General features: G+C 42.0%; 1 protein-coding gene across 2 annotated transcripts in view; it reads left to right on the top strand.

The window, feature by feature from the left end:
• The first annotated feature begins 746 nt into the window (after positions 1-746).
• EFR3B (EFR3 homolog B) overlaps positions 747-22,083 on the top strand; it is a 124,804-nt gene continuing 103,467 nt past the window's right edge. For both annotated transcript variants that reach the window (XM_078149817.1, XM_020983949.2), the window contains exon 1: positions 747-987. In XM_078149817.1, the coding sequence (XP_078005943.1) occupies positions 981-987 (7 nt within the window). In that variant the 5' untranslated portion in view covers positions 747-980. The remainder of the gene's footprint in view (positions 988-22,083) is intronic.

The following is a 22,083-nucleotide window of genomic DNA, read 5'->3' as shown; positions in this document are numbered from 1 at the left end:
TTTGGTGCAGTGAGCATGGAAGATTTTTGGTGGCATCCAGGGCAGCAAGGGGTTGCAAGGCTAGCACCTGGGGATATAATGAGTTTTTGAAGGAGGGAGGAGTCAGTAGCCTCTACGTCCCAACGCAGCAATGCTTAGCTTGATCAGGCAGAAGGGCTGGTGCAGTGGTGTGGAAGAGTCTGGCTGAGAGTAGTTCTTCCAATTCTTTCCCCACTGCCCAGCTGGCACATTCTACCCAACCCCTGGGGCTGCTTTCTCTTAGGGCAGCCTTCATGAACCATACCTCCCGTTTCTCATCTCCCCTCCTATTTCTCATTGACACTTGGTGGGAGGGGGGACGCGCACACGCGCGCTCTCCTTGCCTTGTGTGTGTGTGTGTGGGGGGGGGTTCTGGTTGTGGCTCCTGACTTTGCTAGGGCCTGAACACCCCAGTGGGGAAGAAGACAATTCAAGGGCGATGCCCAGAGCTGGCATCGGGGCACCGAGAAAAAAAGCCTCTCTTTCTGGCCCTTTCCACTTGGCAAACTCACTGTGACGTCTGGAGAACCTGCAGCCGAGCGACCTCAGTGCACCAGCCTTAGAAAAAAGGGAAATCTTGGGGGCTTTGGTTTCCAGGCAAGAGCCGGGGTGGGGGTGAGCAAGAAGGGGGTGGGGTGGGAATTAGAGACGTTTCCCAGAGGCTGAGCCGGGAGAAGGGGTGGGTCCAGATTAGCATAGCCTCCTCCTTTTCTCCACCTCCTCCTCCAGCCCTTTACTGAAAGAGGCTGGGGGGGAGTGGTGGGGGAGTCTGCTGAATGGCCTCTCGCTTCCCTATTCATTTCTTCTCCTGCTGCTTCCTGCGCTCCTTGGCCGCTGCCGCCGCCATCCCTCGGTTGGTCGGTGAATGAAAGGCAGAGGCTGCGGGAGGCGCTGGTCTAAGAACTGCTCTGCAGACACTGCCGGACCGCCGGAGAGGGAACGAGCCGAAGCCAGAACTGGAGATGTACGGTAAGAACTGGCCAAGCGGAGCCCGCGAGATGGGAGTGGGAAGCTCAGCGGCCATCCCCGACCAGCCCCCAGCCCCTATCAGCTGGAGTCTTTAGCAAACTTCCAACAGCCAAGAACCGCGTGGGGGGAAGTGAATGAATCACTCTTTCCCCCACTAGCTAAGCCCTGGAGGAAATGGGCGAGGGCTCGCTGGCCAGCTTGGAATCCTGTTTGTGTTTGTCGGTGATGCTGTGCAGGGGCGCCCCGAAGGAGCTGGAGACAAAGCTAGCGAAGATAGGGGGAAGGTACAGACACTTCGAGGGGCGTCTCTAGGTCCCTCTGTCGAGGGCGCGGTTGCCTATTGTTTGGAGATGCTCTGGGGGTGGGCCAGCTGAGAAGGACTTCGTTGGCCCTGACCTCTGAGGGATAGTCTAGTTCCATTGTCAAGGGCTGGAATTTCGTACGTAGCCAGTTTCAATGGGGCGGCTCTTGGCGTGGTGGTTAGACCCTCGACATCGACTTGGACCTAGGAAAGCTAAGCTTCAAAACACATCTTTGACACTTAGGGTTGACCCGCAATGGTGCAGTAGGAAAGAATGCTGTGTCTGGGGTTAAAGGATCTGGGTGGGAATTCTGTCTCTGCCACTTTTATCGACCTAGGTGACCTTGGGCAAGTTACTTAAACCTCTCTGGGCCTCAGTTTCCTCAACTGCAAAATGAGAGGGTTGAACCTAGATGAACTAGAAGGTCTTTTCTCTCTCACTTTAATCTACTTGAGCCTCAGTTTCCTCCTCCAAAAAAATGGGATTAATAATGCTTACCGCATGGGGTGTTAGAAGTATCAAATAAGGCGGTATATGTAAAGCACTTTGAATCAGACGGGAGAATGTCTATAAAGCACTTTGCAAACCTTAAAGCACTATATAAATGCCAGCTATTATTAGGAAAGCTGAGCAGAGAGGAAATGCCTTGTATAGGTAGTGGTGTGACTGAATTTGCAGCGTCTAGGCTGACTAAAGCAAGGCTGGGAGTTAGTGGAGACTATTATTATCCCTCTGGGAAGAGGGTCATGACTATCTGTCCCTTTCCTTACTGCCTTGGTAACGAAGACCGGGAAGTGGAAGCTGGGCTGTGGCAGGGGTTATGATACTGAAGTCTGGTGAACAGAGTAGTACTTGGATCTTATTTTACTGCTGGTTGGGCTTCATCTCATCTCTCCAAGGGTTCGACTTCATGTCTTTTCAGATCATGGTGTTGCGGAAGAAGCACTGAATTTAGAGAGAGAACCTGAGTTCAGACCCAGAACCTGGGTCACCAGCTCTATGATGGTGACCTTGGGCAAGTCATGTTCTGTTCTAAGCCTCAGTTTCTTCATCTGTAAAATGAAGCGGTTTGAGAACTTTTAAGGTTCCTTCCTAAAATCTATCATCAGCTGGTGAAAATGGGGGGGGCAGGGTTGGCTACAGTGCTGAGCTCCATCCTATTTGACCCAGCTCCTAGCCTGAGCTTCCCAAACCCTCCCCACCCCCACAACTTATGTTCAACAGCTGATATCACACCTGCCGTTGCTCTGCTTTGTAGCCTACCAGCAGGTCCTCTGGCTTTGCTGGAGATTCTGCTTGTCAAGAAAACAGACCTTTTTGGGCTCCAGGATGATAGAGATGCTTCACTAAGTAGAGGGTTGGAAGGAGGTAACAGAGTTTTGGAGGAAGAGTCCTGGACTAGAGATCAGAAGGATTGAGGGGTTAGACTCTCACCTTTGACATTGATACACTATGTAACCATAGCAAATCACTTAATCTCTCTGAGCCTCAGTTACCTTATCTGTAAAATGGGAGCAATAACACCACCTACTTCATAGGGTCATTATGAAGATCAAAATGAGGGAACATATGTAAAGCACTTTTGCAAACCCTAAAGAGATAAGTTAATGTCCACTGCTGTTTTTGTTACTATTATCCTTCAGAGATCCAGGCCAGCCTAAGGACCATGTCCTTGGAGAAAATAGGCATCAGGTATTAGGAAAATCATTCTTTAACTAAGAACTGCCCTAAGGAGACTGAGATGACTCTGATAGCTTTAAGATATGGGAGGGAGGAAGGAAATGGTTATATCATTCATCGTCTTTCTCTGGAAGTAGAAACTCAGAGCCTAGGGACTGGATCCCTGAAGAAGGGCAGATTTCTCTTAATTGGTCTCCAAGGTCTCACTGGGGACCTTGGGATGCACAGCAAGGTAATACAATGGAAAGTGTGTTAGAGTTAGAGTCAGAAGACCTGAGTTCAAATCCTGGCTGTTACAGTGTGACTTTGAGCTAGTTACTTGGACCTCAGTTCCCTCATTTGTAAAATGAGGAGGGAGTGTTGGATAAGATGGCTTCTGTGATTCCTTTTGGCCATAACTGTATGATCCTAGAAACCAGGTGGAACACCCTGGCAGCACCTGATGAGTTACAGCCCCAGGTTAAGAGTCCAAACTGTCTTAGTGGGAAGAGCAGAAACTCCACTTAGAAGCTAACCCAATTTTCTCTCCAGCTTTAGCATGCCTCCCTTCCTTACCTGCATTTCTGAGCTCTGACCAAATCCCAGAAGGTTCTTCTCCATCATTTTCCCCACCCACCCACCCCTTGCTATTTTGGTCTTGGATGACCTAAGCTGGGCTGTTTGACCTCTGACATACTAGATTTTTCTGAGCTGCTAATCAGTGAAGAGAGAGCTTGGAAGGTGAACAACAGCTGTTGTGTGGTCTAACAAATCCGATGTTTTCTTTTCATGAATCTTTCTTCTTTCCCCTCCATCCCCTTGCTGTTCTGCAGAGTAGCCCAAAACTGCAGCTCCTTGGAGGGAGGGCATGTGACTGCAGGACACCTGCAATGGAAAAACAGCCTGTGCAAGATCCCATTGGAGCAGGATTGGGGGACCTGAATAAAGTCCTATTGCTCAGCTCAGGGAGAGAGGATAACAGCAAGGGGACATTGGGACCCAAGGCTCCTGGGCTTCTTTCTGCATCTTTACACTTGAAGCAAGGCAAGAGATGAGGGTAGAAGAGTAGAGAAGTGGGGGGAACTTAGGAGCCGAGATGTCTGGGTTCTATTTTGGGAGCTGCTACAGTCTCTCATCTCCCTGCTATTAGCCTGTTTCCCCAGCTGCAAACAGAAACGATATTAGTACCCAAAGATTATTTGTTAAAAGATAAGGGTAAAAAAAGGCTTGAGAGGGCCATCTTATGGTCCTCTTAATGGGAAAGGAATCAGACTAGCAAAACTGCTGCTTGCACATCCTTTGAATGAGGAATGTTATATTGCATCTTGTTTGAATTTCGGATTTAGAATAGTTTTGTGGAAAAGGTACTGGACTAGGGAACAGGAGATCTGGGGTCTAATAATGACTCTACTGCTAATTAACTGTGTGACCTTAGTTAAATCACTTTACCTATCTGCACCTAAGTTTCCTTATCTGTAAAAGGAAGGGCTTGGATTAGGTGACCTTTAAGGCCCCCTCTGGTTCTAAATTGAGGCTCTTTTTTATCTACAAAATGAAAGGGCTAGAGCAAAATGATCTTCAAGGTCCTTTAAGTTCTGATTCATGAGATGGAGTTAATCTTATATCCAAAGTACATCCTTCTAGATTTCTAGTATTTTCTTTTTAAAAAAAAGTATGGTGATAATTTTTGGCTCTTGGGGATGTAGTGATTAGCAGAAAGTGGCAGTAGGGGATGGGGAAGGGGTTATGCAGGGCATGGTAGAAAATAGAATCTTAGAGCTAATAGAAATCTTAGAGATCCCCTAGTCTAACCCTCTTATTTTACAGATGAGGAAATTGAGGCACAGAGAAATTGTGACTTGCCCAAGGTCAGGAGGTTGTCTTCTAACTTCCTATTTACTCTTCTTTGGAGCGTACCCTGCTGCTTCTTGGAAGAAGAGAGGTTTGTAGATTTCCATCAGGAATGACCTATTGAGCCACTAGACAGTGACAATGAAACACTTAGAGGTAAAAGTTTTACGGCATCTTTGCCACAAGATGATGTGACAATGACTATGAAAAAGATACAAAATCAGCTTCCTTAAGATTCTGACCTTCAATCTGTTTTCTTTTTTACTTTCTCCTTTGGAGTACCTTGGCATTGATTTGTCCCCATGTCTAGATTACAGTCCCTCCTCAGCTGAAGAGCTATCTTCTGCATAAAGCTTTTTCTGATTTCCCCCCACTTACTAGGATCTTCCCCACAAAATTATCTTATATTCATTGTGTATATATTCTCTATATATTTGTACATGTGAGCAGCTAGGTGGCACAGTGGACAGAGTACTGGACCTAGAGTCAGGAAGACTCATTTTCCTGAGTTTATATATGACCTCAGATACTTACTAGTTGTGTGACCCTGGGTAAGTCACTTAACTGGGTCTGCCTCAATTGTCTCATTTGTTAAATGAGCTGGAGAAGGAAATGACAAACCATTCTAGTATCTTGGCCAAGAAAACTCCAAATGGGGTCACAAAGAGTCGGACACAACTGAAAAATGACTGAACAATTGCATACATGCATGTTGTCTTCCTTGATAGACTGTAAGTCGCGTAAGGGCAGGGACCATTTCAGTTATTTTGCCTTGGTATCCTCAGCTCCTAGGACACAGTGCCTAGCAGTGTGGTAGGACCTTCATAAATGCTTGTTGATTGGGAGACTTGGCAAATCCATTTACTCCCAAGGCTTTAATTAATAACTCTATTTATGTAACTCAAATCCAGTAGCTTTAGCCCTGACTTCTCTTTTGTTCTCTAGACTTGTATCTCCCGGTTACTTACCAGTATCTCAAGTGCAACTTGTTTAAAATTCTCTTTATTATCTTTCTTAAACCTGCTCTTCACTCTTTCTTTCAGTGGCCTCACTACTCACCTGTGTTTGAAAACTTGGTGTTAGCTTTGACTCTTCCCTCTTCCTAACTCATACTATTCAACTGCCAAGTCTTGTCAACCATCTCCACTATATTACTTTATCTATCCCTTCTTCTCTATTCCCATTTCTCCACCCTGATACAGACTTCTCTTACTTGCTATCCACCAGGATATTGAAATAGTCCCATTTTATTCTACCTCCATTTTTTCCTTTTTCCAGTACATTCTTTGTCATGCTGCCAGATTAATCTTCCTTGTGAATAGATATCATAGGATCATAGATATATAGAGCTAGAAGGGACCTGAGAGGCCACTGAAATCAAAATCCTTTTATTGTATCAAAGAAGTTCATGACCAAGTTTCTTTTCCACACTTTATAGGTACATGGATTTAGAAAGGACATGAAACCAAGAGAACATTGTATACAGTAAGAGCAATATTGTTTGAAGAATTAACTGTGAATGACTAAGCTATTCTGAGTATTATAAATATTCAAATCAACCACAAAGGACCTCTGAAGGAAGATGCTATCCACCTCCAGAGAAAGAACTGATCAATAGAAGTATGCACAGTATGTTTTTACATATATGTATACACATATGTATGTGTGTGTATACACTCACACATGTCAAATAGTAGTCTTCTCTACTGTGGGGTGGGGAGGGAGGGAGACAGTTTGAAACTTAAAATGTAACAAAAACAAAATTCTTCAAAGGAAAAAAAAATAAGACACATGATGCTAAAAAAGAAAGATATGAGAGACCATCTAGTCCAGTTTCCTTATTTTATAATTGAAGAAACTGAGTCCCAGAGAGGTAAAGAAGTGATTTTCTCAAGATCACATGAGAAAGTGGCAGAGGTGGCATTTGAACACAGGTTCTTTGACTTTAAATCCAGGGTTTCCCCTCACTGTTCCACGATGCCTCCCAGACATTATTTTCCTATTTCTTTCTTGTAGGCAGGATGGTGCCAGGTTCTGTCCATAATGTCTCAGGCCCTCCACTTCAATGCTACCTCCATCTGCCTTCTGCCTTCACTCCTGTCTCTTACTATCCCTTTAGAGAGAAGTCTCTTAATGTTCTTTCTGCTGCTGTGGCTGTCCTTGGCTGCTGTATTTGTCACCCCTCCTTTATTCCTGTTATCTTCTTTTCCATTCTGGGTGTCCTAAATTGTGGAGACAGCTGAAGTTTCTTTACCTTTTGGTGTATCGTTTCTGTTTTGGAGAGGTTTGAGACGCTGAGGAGAATCAGAGAAAATGACTCGTCTTCCATCATGTTGATCACATTTTACAGATGATGAAATGGAGGCTCATGAAAGTTGAGTGACTGCTTAAGGTCAGAGAGTTGGTATGCATCATTGGTGGGATTTGAACCAACCAACCAGGTGAGAGAATCATGAAATCTGAGAATCGGAAGGGCTCCAATGGCCATCTCATCCAATCCGTACATGAAAGTAATCCTTGCTATAGAATAAACCCAACAAATGGTCATTTGACCTCTACTTGAAAATCTCTAAGGATGGGGAGCCTCCCACTTCCTGAAGCAATCTGTTTCATTTTTGGACAGCTCTAATTGTTAAGAAGTTTTTCCTGATATCAAGCATAAATTTGGCCTCCTGTTTTCAACTTCCACTCATTTCCTGGTTCTGCCCTCTGAGATCAAACAAAAGGAAATCAAGTCCTCCCCCCACCCCGACTCTAGAGCCTGTGCTGTTTCCATCCTTCTGCTAAAACATTTTCAGTGTCTCTCTGTTGCCCACTGAACAAATTCAAAAGTGCTTGTGTGACATTCAAGGCCCTCTGTAATATAGAGCCACCTTCGTTAACCTTTTCAGATTCACTCGTTAGTCCATTCAGTGGACTGTGAGATCCAGGTAAACTTGACTGCACCTGTCATCTGAACTTGGTTGTACCGGACAACTTCCATACCTTTGTTTATATTGTTCCCTATGGAATATCTCTCAACTTATCTTTGCCCATTGACTTCTTACCCATTCTTTAAAGCCCAACTAAATTGTTACTTCTTCCATGAAGTCCTCCCTATTTTCCTCTGTTGAGGACAACTTTCCTCCATGGACCTTGTATAGCATTATGTCACATCTCTGAAATTCATAATGTAGATTTATCTGTACTTGTGTCTCATCCCCAAGAGACTGTAAGCTTTATGAAGTCAGGTATCTGTGTTTTTTTAAACTTTAACTCTCTTAGGGCCTTATACAGTGCTCTGCAGAAAGCTACCTTCACTTAATAATGCCTGTTGAATTTTTGAAGTCTCTATTCCATTATTCCACACATACAAAAATCCTTTGGGCTAGCAGGAGTATTGAATGGTATGTGGGTGGAGGTGCAGGTTCTGGGGAAGGGTGGAAAAAGTGAACTATTCCAGTGTCTGAATTCTGGTGGAATTAGTCAAGGGTGGCAAGAGGTTGGGGCATATATTGTTGTTCTGGTTCTGCTTCTCCCCTCCCCCTCCCATCACTTTATAAAACTTCCAGTACATTTTTGTGTTCTTTGCATTTATCACTCTTTATGGTATAAAGTATTCCATCACCTTCATGTGGCACAGCTGATTTAGCCATTCCCAATCATTGAGCATATAGGTTTTTTCCAGTTTTTCTTTGCTGTTGCCGATAGTGCGGCTATGAATATTCTTGTACAAATGGGTCCTGTCTCCTTTTTGCTAACATCCTTAAGATAGAAACCTAAAAAATGAGAGTCCTGGATCAAAGGGTATAAGCATTTTAGTAACTTATCATGTAATTCCATATTGTTTTCTAAAATAGTTGAATCAATTCACAGTTCCACTAGTTGAGTCATCATGTTTATTTCCCCACATTTCTGCTAGTATTGAATTTTGTCCTTTATTGCCATACTTTAAGAAGGTATTTAAATAAATCTTTTTAAAACACATTTAAGATATTTTGGTAAGTTTGATAGTATTACCATATTTTGCTGTTTTGCTAAGTGTGAGGTGGTACTTCAAAGTTGTTCTAATTAATATTTCTCTGATCATTAATGATTTTGAGTACTTTTTCACATGATTATTGATGATATGTGATCCTTTCAAGAACTACCTATTCAAATCCTTTGACTACTATTTTATTTGGGAATGGCTTTAATTACTATAGATTTGTATCATGTCATAGATTCTTGTGATTTTTTTGTGTTATATTTAACTTATTTAAATTTTTACTTGTCTATCTATCTGACCAACTAGATTATAATCTCTTAGGGAGCAGAGTCTTACACTTTTTTGAATATAGCACCTATCTCAGTTTCTTGCATATAGTAGGCATTCAGTAATGATTTGTTGATTGATTGTTGATTCAGTGATGATTTGTTGATAGAGAATTTGTATAATTCCACTTCAAAATTTGAATGGATTTTAATGAGGGGAACAGGGTGAGACACAAAGACATTGTGGAACTTCTCCATTTCTGTCTGTTGAAATTCTTCTCTTTCTTCAAGGCCCACCTAGATTCTACTTTCTTGAAGCTTGTTTTGTCCCCTAGGAGAAAGTGATTTCTTTTTCCTCAGATTTCTTATAGCACTTTTCTTTGGATCTAGAAGCTGTGAGGTACAGTGGAAAGAGGGTTAGATGAGAAAAGACCTGAATTCCAATACCAGCTCTGCTGCTCACTATCTGTGGCCTTGGGCATAGCTATTAACCTCTCAGACCCTGGATTTTGTCTTCTGTAAAATGCAGAATTTGAATTAGATGTCCTCTCTGGTTCCTTTTAACTCAAAATTTATGATCTCTCCTTTGAACTTATTTCACTGTCTCTTGTTTCATAGTTATCTTGTTTAATTGTCACACACACACACACACACACACACACACACACACAATGCTTAATTTTTTAAAAAGTTTCTTGGGAATAGGGTGTATATTGTAGCTATTTTCACATCCATAGCAGCCAACATGAATGTGTTTTTTCACATTATAGGCTCAAATTCTTTTGCTCAAATTCTCTCAGTAGTTCCTTATTGTCTGTGGGGTAAAACACAAATTCCTCAGCTTGGCAATTATGGCTCTTTGGAAGGGTACTGGGTTTACAAAACCTTATATCATACTATTTTCCTTCATGAACTCTATGCTACAGCCAAATCTGACTGCTAGCCATTCCTCAAATCTGATACTCTTATTCCATGACTGGAATATACTCATCTTCTCCTTTGCTTCTCAAGAGACCTCGTCTCTTTGTCTTAGGCTTGGCTCAAGGGCTATTCCTCCACGAAACTTTCTTCCATCTTCCTCTCTTCCCACTTGTTAGTGCTAGGTCCCTCTGCAATTTTTTTTGTACTTTTTGCATACTTCTTTCTTTCCAGTAGAACTTAAGTTCCTTGAGGGCAGGGACTGTGTAATTCCTTATATATAATAGTGTTTATTTAATTGAATTGATTGAATGGAACAAGTTAATCAAAGCACCAGATACTTTCCTCATGCAGAGCAGCATTGTGATATAGCGCCTACTATGTGCGGGCACTGTGCTAAGCACTTTATAGTTATTATCTCATTTGATCCTCATGAAAACCTTGGGAAGTAAGTGCTATTATTTTACAAATGAGGAAAATGTGGCAAACAGAGGTTGTGACCCTCCCAGAGACAAAAAGTTATTAAGTGTCTGAGTCTGGATTTAAACTCAGGCCTAAGGGCTATACACTGTACCACCTAGCTGCTCAGATAAATTGGTCAAGGATACTCATGGAGGTTGCCTCAGCTTTGCCCCTCATACTCCATCAGTACCCTCAGTCTCTTCTGCCTCTTTGATTGGAGGGCTGGAACTAGAGCAAAAAACTCTTCCCATAGCCTCCTTTCATAGAAGGTTCGAAATGACAGCCGTCTCTTCATTTGCCACCAGCTGCTCTGCTTGGCTTCTTCTTAATCATCATCCACCATGCCCCTGGGCCAGCACCCCTTGACACCCCCTCACCTTTTTCAGCTTCCTTTTGTTTATTGTCTTTCCCCATTAGAAGATAATTCCTTGAGGGCAAGGACTGTCTTTCCTTTTTCTTATTTGAACCCTCAGCTCTCATCATGGTGCCTGGCACAAAGTAGGCACTTAATAAATGTTCATCACATGGTATATGGTATTGTAGGGTTAACTGGAGAAGGGATTAATTAGATTGTTGTATAGGAAAATAGTTTGGCAATGAAAGGATAAAAGTTAGAGAGTGCAATGGGACTCCTTGGAAGGCTCATTGTGCTTTTTTTTTTTATTAAGAAGGAAGAGATTTATAATGTTTGAAGAAGGGAGGGAAAAATTGAAGATGTTGGGAGATTTTGGAAAAATTAAAGGAGGATATTCTAGAGGAGGCAGGAAGGATATGTTGAAGACGTAGAGGTGTTAGACTTGGGGAAAAAAAAGGAGAAACACCTGTTCCTTTGAGGAAGAAAGGAAAGAAGAGGAAAAAATTGTATCAGAGACAGATTTAGAGCCAGAAGGAACTTCAGAGATCATCTAGTCAAAAGCCCTGAGAATACTCAATCCCAGAGAAGTTAAGTGACCTGCCCAAAATCACAAAGCTAGTGGCAAAGCTGGGATTTGAACCCAGGTTCTCTGACTTTCAAATCTAACACATTTTCCACTGAATCGTGTTGTCTCCTAATGTGGGAAGGAAGATGTGTATGAAGGTGATGCAGTAGATAGAGTATAGGGTCTAAAGTCAGGAGGACTCGAGTTCAAATCTAGCCTCAAATACTTCCTAACTACATGTCCTTGGGCACATCACTTAACCTCTGTTTGCCTCATTTTCCTCATATGCGAAATGGGGATAATAACAGTGTCTACCATCCCAGAATTGTTGTGAGAATCAAATGAGTTAATATTTGTATAGTGCTTAGCATAGTACCCAGCTACATAAATGCTAACTATTACTATCATGAGGGAGTGCATGCTTGATGGTTTCAGTTTTTCAACTTAAGTAGGATAAAGGAGCTTTGGGAAAACTGGTTTTGAAGGCTGGTGGAGAGTGAAGAATATTAATAATTACCACTGTGGGGAGTATGTAAGGGAATGTATAAGAGATGAATGAAATTATTTCAGAGTAGTGGTAAGAAGCCAATTGAAATTATATTGTATGAATTTATGATGTGATAAGTCAGCATGTTTATTTGGCTTTCTTTTTTCTGCCAGTGTTGTACAGTCTAGATGTAGGAAGAGAGAAAGCAGAATGGGGAGCAATTAAGGTTTCTGGGGGATCAGTAGATGTAGTGGAAAGTTAAGCGATTTAGGATATGTTTATGATGCTGGTGAGTACCTTTCTGAAGAGGCTACGACCATGAAGCCTCTAGTGGTAAAATAGACAGAAGGAAGCTGAGGGACTGGGAAGCAAAAGAATGATTATAAAGCCCGGGAGTGGTGAGGTAATTTTGTGGGAGAGGTTCAAGGGAAGGAGAATGAAGGAAGAAGGGAAACTCCAAGTTGAACATTGAGCAAATGGATGATTGAGAAATGTAAAGGTTTGAAAAAAAGGGGAATTTACCCATGGTGGTATGATAGATCTGAGCTGAAGACCATCAAGTCCAACCTCTTCATTTTATAGATGAAGATACTAAGGCACCAAGGTGAAGTGACTTACCAAAGGTCATACAGACAATAAGGAGCACCCTGCTCCGATTTGAACCCAGGTCCTTTGATTCCTAATCTAACTCTTTTTCCTCTGAACCATGCTACAGCATTCCACAAGGCGCAGGGGAAGGATGGAGTAAGTGAGGAACAAAGGAGAATACCATAAGATACAGCGAGGATAGGCCTACTAGTGCTTAGGCATCTATGCCTAGAGTATCTTTCTTGTTTGGATAACAAAATGTAGGAAAGTTAGCTTCTTGAGAGCAGGGTCTGGGGGGGGAGGGAGGCAGAGCCAGGATGGTGGAGTGAAAGCAGTGACTTGCTTGAGCTCTTGCCTAAACCCCTCCAAATACCTATAAAAAATGGCTCTAAACAAATTCTAAAGCAGCAGAACCCACAAAAAGACAGAGTGACACAAATTTCCAGCCCAAGACAACCTGGATGATTGATCAGAAAGGTGTATCGCGCTGGGCTGGAAGCGCAGCGTGGCGCGGTGTGGGTACACAGGCCGCGGTGTGGGTGCACAGGCCGCAGCGTGGGCGCGCAGGCTGCAGCAAACCTGGAGCAGGCCTCAGAGGACTGAATCTCGGGCAGCTGTGGCGTTTTCCAGACTCCTCAATCCACCAATGCCAAAGACAAATTAGAAGGTCAGTGGGAAAAGTCTGTTTCTGGCGGTGCCTGAGAAAGGAAGGTGGGGTTTCAGCTCCATTCCCCAAGAGCGGCCCGGGGGAGGGGGGCAGCTGCTTTCTGAGCTTCCAGCCCACAGACTGAGGGGGAATTCAATGGCTGATCAGAGAGGGATTGCAGGGATCTCTTTGCCAGTGCTGAGACAGGAATCTTTTGCTTTGCCCGTGTTTGGATCTGGGCCACAGTTCTGGGCAGCGGTGCTGGGGGGAGGAGGAGCTCTGGCTTGGTGGAGCTTTGTAGTGGTTGTGCCCCTCATCACAGTTACAGGACAGAAAGGAGTACTTGTAGTGCAGGCCAGGAAAGGAGTAAACACCTTGCCCCTTATCATACCACCTTGGAAGAACTGAAAATTTCCAGGTCCCTACAAGTATCTCTGAAAACAGCTATACAAACCCCCGAAGCTTGGGACAATACATTCTCCACATTGGAAGCAGATTCGTACCTTAACAAAGAGTTTAAAACTCAAGTAATTGTCTGGGATCATGAGCAAGCAGAGCAAAAAGAATCAGACTATATTATCTTACTTTGGTGAAAAAGAAGATCAAAATATACAACCAGAAGAAGACAACAAAGTCAAAGCCCCTACATCCAAAGCCTCCAAAAAAATATGAATTGGTCCCAGGCCATGGAAGAGCTCAAAAACGATTTTGAGAAGCAAGTTAGAGAAGCAGAGGAAAAACTGAGAGTGATGCTAAAGGAGACCCAAAAAAATACTGAAGAAAATAACACCTTAAAAAATAGCCTAACCCAAATGGCAAAAGAGGTCCAAAAAGCCAATGAGGAGAAGAATGCCCTAAAAAGCAAAATTGGCCAGATGGAAAAGGAAGTCCAAAAGCTTACTGAAGAAAATACTTCCTTAAAAATTAGAATAGAGCAATTGGAAGATAGTGACTTTATGAGAAATCACGACACAGAACAAATCCAAAAGAATGAAAAATTAGAAAACAATGTGAAATATCTCATTGGAAAAAACAACTGACCTGGAAAATAGATCCAGGAGAGACAATTTAAAAATTATTGGACTATCTGAAAGCCATGATCAAAAGAAAAGCCTAGACATCATCTTTCAAGAAATTATCAAGGAAAACTGCCCTGATATATTAGAACCAGGGGGCAAAATAGAAATTGAAAGAATCCACAGATCTCCTCCTGAAAGAGATCCCCAAAGGAAAACTCCTAGGAATATTATAGCCAAATTCCAGAGTTCCCAGGTGAAGGAGAAAATATTACGAGCTGCCAGAATGAAACAGTTCAGGTACTGTGGAAACACAATCAGGATAACACAAGATTTAGCAGCTTCTACATTAAAGGACCCAGGGCATGGAATATAATATTCCGGAGGTAAAGGAGATAGGATTACAACCAGAATCATCTACCCAGCAAAACTGAGTATAATCCTTCAGGGTAAAAAGTGGTCATTCAGTGAAATAGAGGACTTTCAAGCATTCTTGATGAAAAGACCAGAGCTGAATAGAAAATTTGACTTTCAAATACAGGACTCCAGTGGAACATGAAGAGGTAAACAGGAAAGAAATCATAAGAGACTTATTCAGATTGAACTGTTTACATTCCTGCATGGAAAGATGATATTTATAACTCATGAGACCTTTGTCAGTATCAGGTAGTTGGAAAAAAAATTGTATGTATGTTATGTAGATAGATAGAGGGCACAGGGTGTGCTGAAGATTAAGGGGTCATATCTGGAGAATAAAATTAAATGAGAGAGGATTATACTCGGAGAAGAAGAAAGGAAGGTAGAATAGGGTAAATTATCTCACAAAAAAAAAACCAGAAAAGTCTCTTACAGTGGAAGGGGAAACAGGAAGGTGAGAGGGAATGAGTGAATCTTATTCTCATAGGATTTGGCTTAAGGAGGAATAACATACACATTCAATTGGGTATGGAAATCTGTCTTACCCTAGGGAAGGGGGACAAGAGAGCAGGGGGATGATAGAGAGGAGGGCAGATTGGGAAAGGGTTAATCAGAAGTAAATACTTCTGAGGAGAGACAGGGTCAAAAGAAAGAATAGAATAAATGGGAGGGCAGGATAGGATTAAGGGAAATAGAGTTAGTTTTTCACAACATGTCTACTATGGACATGTTTTGCATGACTGCACAAGTACAACTTATATTGAGTTGCTTGCCTTTTCAATGAGGGTGGGTAGGGAGGGAGGAAGAGAGAAAATTTGAAACCTAAAGTTTTAAAAACATATGTTTAAAAAAAATGTTTTCACATGCTACTGGGAAATAAACATAGGAAATGGGGTACAGAAGTCTATCCTGCCCTACAGGAAAATAGAAGGGGAAGGGGATAAGAGAAGGGGAGAGAGATAGAAGAGAGGACAGAAGGGGAAGGATATTCAGAACGCATGACATCTTGGGGTGGGGGGGGGGAGATGGGGTGAAAATTTGGAACTAAAAAACTTGTGGAAGGGAATGTTGAAAACTAAAAATAAATAAATTTATATTTAAAAAAAGGTATATCGCGCAGGACTGGGAGAGGAAGGCAGTTCGGCGTGGGTGCACAGGCCACAACAAACCTGGAGCAGGCCTCAGAGCACTGAATTGCAGGCAGCTGTGTCAGCTTCCAGATTTCTCAACCCAGGAACGCCAAAGACAACTTAGAAGGTCAGAAAGTCTGTTTCTGCGGTGCTGAGAGAGGAGCTAGGTCAGAGCCAGTTCCTGAGCGCAGAGCGCAGGTGCTGGGGCAGTGGCTACCTCCTGAGCTTCCTGCTCACAGACTGAGAGGGAATCTAGTGGCTGATCAGAGAGGGATTGCAGGGATATCTTTGCTGGTGCTGAGGCAGGAATCTCTTGCTTTGCCCGTGCTTGGATCTGGGTCACAGTTCTAGGCTGCAGTACTGGGGCACGGAGGAGCGCTGGCAAAGTGGAGCTTGTAGTGGCTGGGGAGAGGAAATCTTCTTCATAGTTCCAGGACAGAAAGGAGTGCTTGTGGTCACTAATAGACCAGAGCACAGACCAGGAAAGGAGTAAACACCTCGCCCCTTGTCATACCACCTTGCAAGAACTGAAAATTTACAAGTCCCTACAAGTATCTCTGAAAACAGCTATACAAACCCCTGAAGCTTGGGACAGTACATTGTCCACATTGGAAGCAGACTGTTACCTTAACAAAGAGTTTAAAACTCAAGTAATTAACTGTGATCATGAGCAAGCAGTGCAAAAAGAGTCAAACTATATTATCTTACTTTGGTGACAAAGAAGATCAAAACATACAACCAGAAGAAGACAACAAAGTCAAAGCTCCTACATCCAAAGCCTCCAAGAAAAATATGAATCAGTCCCAGGCCTTGGAAGAGCCCAAAAGGGATTTTGAGAAGCAAGTAAGAGAAGTAGTGAAAAAACTGGGAAGGGAAATGAGAGTGATACAAGAAAATCATGAAAAACAACAGCTTGCTAAAGGAGACCCAAAAAAATACTGAAGAAAATAACACCTTAAAAAAATAGCCTAACTCAAATGGTAAAAGAGGTCCAAAAAGCCAATGAGGAGAAGAATGTCCTAAAAAGAAAAATTGGCCAAATGGAAAAGGAAATCCAAAAGATTACTGAAGAAAATACTTCCTTAAAAATTAGAATAGAGAGCAGGGTCTCTTTCCTTTTTGTCTTAGTATCCCCAATGCCAGCCATATAACTAACAATTAATTACTACAATGCATAGCACATAATAGGGGCTGATTAGTTCAGTATCTGGCATATACTGAGCACTTAATAAAATGCTTGTTGACTGACTAGCAGAAATGTTTTTCGAGTTAAATTGGATTCATTTGGGTGTCTTGGGAAATATATTTGGGTTGAGCCCGAGGGTAAGTTGGTCTTCACAGAGAATTTCTAGTGGAGATGAGACATCTTTAGCCAACCTCAACGTTACATTAGATATAATTGAGCATAAATATTGGTACCCTTCATAAAACCTTTCTCTGAAGTGCCCCACAGCTCCCTAAAGAACCTGTACGAAAGCTTCCATCTATCTCGTTTGCCTTTAAGCCTGTTTTTCCTTAAGCACCAGCATTAAAAATAAATAAAAGCTTTCATATTTGATTTTAGTGTTCATTTTGCTTAACGTAGCAACTAGCATAGCAACAGTGTTGCTTTCTACAATTTTTCATTGCAAATGCACATAGTATTTCAGGTACTTTGTGGGTTAAATTGACTGTCGTGAGTTGGCCTGGAAGCATAATCACCATTTATAATATCATAGGTACTGGAAGATCCATTCTGTGTTCCAAACAACTAATTGAATTGGAGACGCCTGTAGAGCTCCATTTCAAGCCCTAGTTGTATTTGTTTAAATGCTTTAAAGTGCTCAGAAAGAAAATACTCTAGCCCTTTTAAATAACAAGAAGAAAATATGGAAACCAGAATGGTAAATGGATAATCTTTTAATATTAGAGGTAAATTGGAACTATATATGGGTTTATAACTTCAAAGAACAGGGAGCTGAGTAAGGGAAGAAAAGTAAAGTGAAGAAAAATCTTTTGATTAGAAAAAGACTCTAAGTTGGTTTTTATCAAGTCCTGAGGAGTCAGTCTATGGCATGGTTCCTCTCTTCTCTTTTTGTCTTTGCCTTGAGTAGAAAAAATAAAGAAATGAGAAAAGGTCTTTACCCAGATGCATGCATTGCAGGGCTGGGGGGGTAGGGTGTGGTAGGGGACACTAAGCTCCAGCTAGTAGAATAAGATGTTTAGGGAAAAAAAGCCTTCTGTAAGGAGTCTTGAGGGAAGTTAGGTAGTGCAGTAGATAGAGTGTGGGGCTTGGAATCAGGAAAACTCATCTTCCTGAGTTCAAATTTGGGCTCAAACATTTACTAGCTGTGTGACCCTGGGCAGGTCACTTCACCCTGTTTGCCTCATTTCCTCATTTGCAAAATGAGCTGGAGAAGGAAATTTCAGTATCTTTGCCAAGAAAACCTCAAATGGGGTCATGGAGAGTAGGACACAAATGAAATGACCGAACAATGACAAAAAAAAAAAGCCTTGACATTGAGCAGCTCTAAAGCCTTCAGATACTAGTCTCAGAACTGCAACTATAAGCAGCCTAAAATACTTTTGTCTCTAAAAAAAAAAGACTCGGTGAATTAAAAGGGTTTTTATTAATGCTTTTGCCTAAGAGATAAAAACTTGTCAGATTATATTAAAATTGATAATCATTGAAAATTTGTACTATGATATTTGTTTATACCCAGGTATTTATAGTTTTTTAAATTTTGCTCCAAGTTGCATGTCCCTTTGTTTAAAATTAACAGTGAGATTAGTCGTTATCCTCTGTTAATTTAACAAAGAATTGCATGTTAATAAGAATACTGACAAGGTAGGACACATTCAGCAGAGAAGCATCTCCAGTGACTGGGAGGATGAAAGGGCTCAAAACCATGCCGTCCCAGTTAAAGGATCTAGGCAGGTTTAGCCTGGAAAAGACTGATGGCATTGAGGGGAGGAATATAAGAATCTTCTTCATATATGAAGGGCAGTCATTTGGAAGAGATTAAACTTTTTTCTCCTTAGTCCCTTCTGTCAGAACTCGGAGTAATAGGTATAAATTGTAAAGAGGAAGAGTTCAACTCATTGTGAGGAAATCTTTCTACTACTGTCAGTCCAAAAGCAGATTGGATTGTCTTGAGGGGTATCAAGGTACCAAGTCTTTGAATGGTTGTTTTTCAGTTGTGTCTGACTCTTTGTGATCCCATTTGGGGTTTTCTTGGCAAAGATACTGGAGTGGTTTGCCATTTCCTTCTCCAGCCCATTTTGCAAATGAGGAAACTGAGGCAAACAGGGTTAAGTGACTTGTGCAGGGTCATACAGCTACTAAGTGTCAGAGGCCAAATTTAAACTCGGAAAGATGAGTCTTCCTGATTCCAGGATGGCACCCTATGCACTATGGTGCCGCCTAGCTGCCCCTTCAAATGTTATAGATTATAGAGCTGAGCTAGAAGACCTTAAAGGGCATTTTAGTCTAATCCCTTCCTTTTACTGATGATAAAACTAAGACCCAGGGAAGTAAGTAAAAGGTCACACAAGTAATAAGTAAAAGAAGAGAGATTTGGACCCAGGTGCAATGGATAGAGTACTGGGCTTGGAATCAGGAAGACTCATCTTTCTGAGTTCAAATCCAGCCTCAGACACTCATTAGCTGTGTGACTCTGGACAAGTCACTTGACCCTGTTTGCCTCAGTTTCCTCATCTGTAAAATGATTTGGAGAAGGAAATAGCAAACCACTCCAATATCTTTGCAAAGAAAACTCTAAATGGGGTCATGAAGAGTCGGACACAACTGAAAATGACTGAACGGCAACAACTTCTAATCCAAGAGATATTTGTTGTATGTGTTGTTAAGGTGATTCCTGTTTAGATATGGAGTCTGAAGTCGCTTTCAACTCTGAGATTCCAACTTTGTGTGAACAGTTTTTTTAAATATTAAAAAAGGCTCATTGGGTGGAAACACATGCAATTTTCTCCTCCCTGACTCCCTCTCTTCTCCAGTTTCCTGTTTATAGAGAAACCCAGTGTAGCAGGGCACCACTTTTCACAAAATGGCAACTATTTTAATTGCAGATGTGGCGTGTGAAACGATCAAAATAAATTTTGAGGTTTGGCCCTGTGACCCAAGTCTACGCAGTAATAATAGCCTGCTATCTAGGGGAAGCCTTTATGGATCCCTGTACGAATCATCTCGAACTTAGCCATTTACATAATTTATCTTCCCAGGAGCTTATAACCTCCTGAAAGGGCAGGAAATGTCATTCATTTTTGTCATTGTACACCTTTATGGTGCCTGTACAGAGCAGGCATTTAACAAATGCTTATTGAATTAAATTGACATTTGTAAGGTGATTGGCATTCTCTTGCTTGAGCTTCATAAAGCCCGATAAAGCAACCATTATCATTGTACCCATTTTAGAGCTAGGTGGTGCAGAGTCTGATTTCAGATCCAGTCTTGGACACTAGCTATGTGACCTTGAGCAGTTCACTTAAGTTCTTTCAGCCTCAGCTTCCTGATCTGTAAAATGAGGATAATAAAAATGCCTGATTTCCGGGGTTGTTGGGAGGGTAAAATGCTGTACAAACCTTAAAGCACTATATAAATGCTAGCTATTATTATTATTACTACCACCACCGCCACCACCACTACTACTACAGATTGGGGAACTGAAGCTTTGATGCTTGTCCCATTATACAGTTATATCCTAGCATAATAAATTTGGAGCTGGAAGAAATCTCCAAAGCTATCTAGTTCAACCCTCTCATTTTATAGATGAAGAAATTAAAGGCCAGAGAAGTTTAATGACTTGCCATAGGTCCCACTAGTAGTAGATATTCCCACAGATTGAACCCAGGACCTCTGACTCCAGAGCCATTGCCCTAGTTGTTGAGATGCAGTGAGATTCTCCTGACTGCATTATTGTTATTGATATCTATTGCTGGAAGTAGTCTAGGAAATTCCCATCCCTGTGAGTGATTCAATCCTAGCTAATAAATAAATAAATACTACTTTGAATAACACAGTCCATTACACTTGAAGGACTTGCTGTACTTTATAGATCTTCTCTCGATAATTCTTTTACCAGTCCTGAAAGTAAGGGAGAGGATAGGAATGACAGCTCTCATTTGTATACCATGTCAAGGATCACAGAATCCTTTCCTCATAGCAGCCTTGTGGAGGAGAGTGTATTATTCTTCCTCTTTTTACTAGGAAACTGAGGCTTAGGTTAAACCCATGGTTGTATAGCTAGGGTCAGAGTGAGGATGAATGAATGGGAGAAAGTACATTTATTAAGTGTTTACTTTGGGCCAAATACTGTACTTATCCATACTGGGGATACCAATAGAAAACTGAGCCAGTCCCTACTCTCAAGAAGCTCATGTTTTTAATTGGAGGAGATATGTAAGGGAGGATTCAGTTGCAGGATTGAAAAGCCCAGTGGTCCATAAGGTTCAGCAGCCATGCAGATGGTAAGGACCGCTGGTTTAGAGGGTTCAATTATAGGCAGGGCGGATGGCAAAGCCCAGAAATCTGAGGACAAAATGGTGGAGCAGGTGGTAAGGTATGCTTTCTTTACTATGGTAGGCATGTCTCATACACAGGGATGGAGCAGAGCTGAGGGCCAAACTGGGTAGTGCTGTGACTGTTGAGTTCTGAGCTGAGGAAAAGCCCATCTCCACTGAAACCACCTATTTGGCCCTTCCTCCTACACCACATGGTTCACATATGGTTCAAAAAGCTGGATCGTGATTCAGAGAAGGGAGAAGTAATAGTGCCCCTGAGGCCTCACAGCAAGTTGACCTTGAGATTGGAACTCCATCCAGATTTCTATTCTGTTTCCCTAAGTCTTGGCCTTGTTGCCCCTCCTACCACCTACATCATGTTTGTCCTTTTTCATTGTATTCTGTCACTGCTGAGTTAAACTATTAGTCTGAGTGACAGGCAATGTGGTATAGTAAATAGACTACTGACCTTGATGTTAGGAAGAGTTGGGTTCAACTCCTGCCCTTGACACACACTAGCTGTGTGACCCTGGGCAAGTCACTTAACTTTTCAGTGCCCCAATCACCTAAGACTCTGAGTGATGATAGATCAGAGATCTGTACTGGTGAAGGGAGCTCCCACATGGGGAGCTCCTTACCTGGATGTCATCATAACTCTGAATAACCACCAAAAAATTAATGTGAATTTAGGCCATATCCCTAAAATTAGGTTTCTTTGTAAGGAGAAAGAATATGAATATATCCTGAAAAATATACTAATTATAGACCACCATCAGGTTTTCTGTGTTGGGGGGGAAGGGGAGGAGGGAATGAAGACTATATTGGACCAATATGAGAGTATTCCCAGTTCTTCTTTCCTTTGCCAATCTATTTTGATATTTCTACACTGTTGAGAACTGTTTTTTGTTGCTTTCTCAAATGAGTCATGAGCAAAGATATACATGCATCTGAATGCTTTGGCACTATCC

This window comes from Phascolarctos cinereus, unplaced genomic scaffold, assembly GCF_003287225.1.
Source record: "Phascolarctos cinereus isolate Bilbo 61053 unplaced genomic scaffold, phaCin_HiC Scaffold_2;HRSCAF=192, whole genome shotgun sequence".
Taxonomy (NCBI): Eukaryota; Metazoa; Chordata; class Mammalia; order Diprotodontia; family Phascolarctidae; genus Phascolarctos; species Phascolarctos cinereus.
Note: the sequence above shows the minus strand (reverse complement) of the source record. Positions and strands in the feature narration are given on the sequence as shown.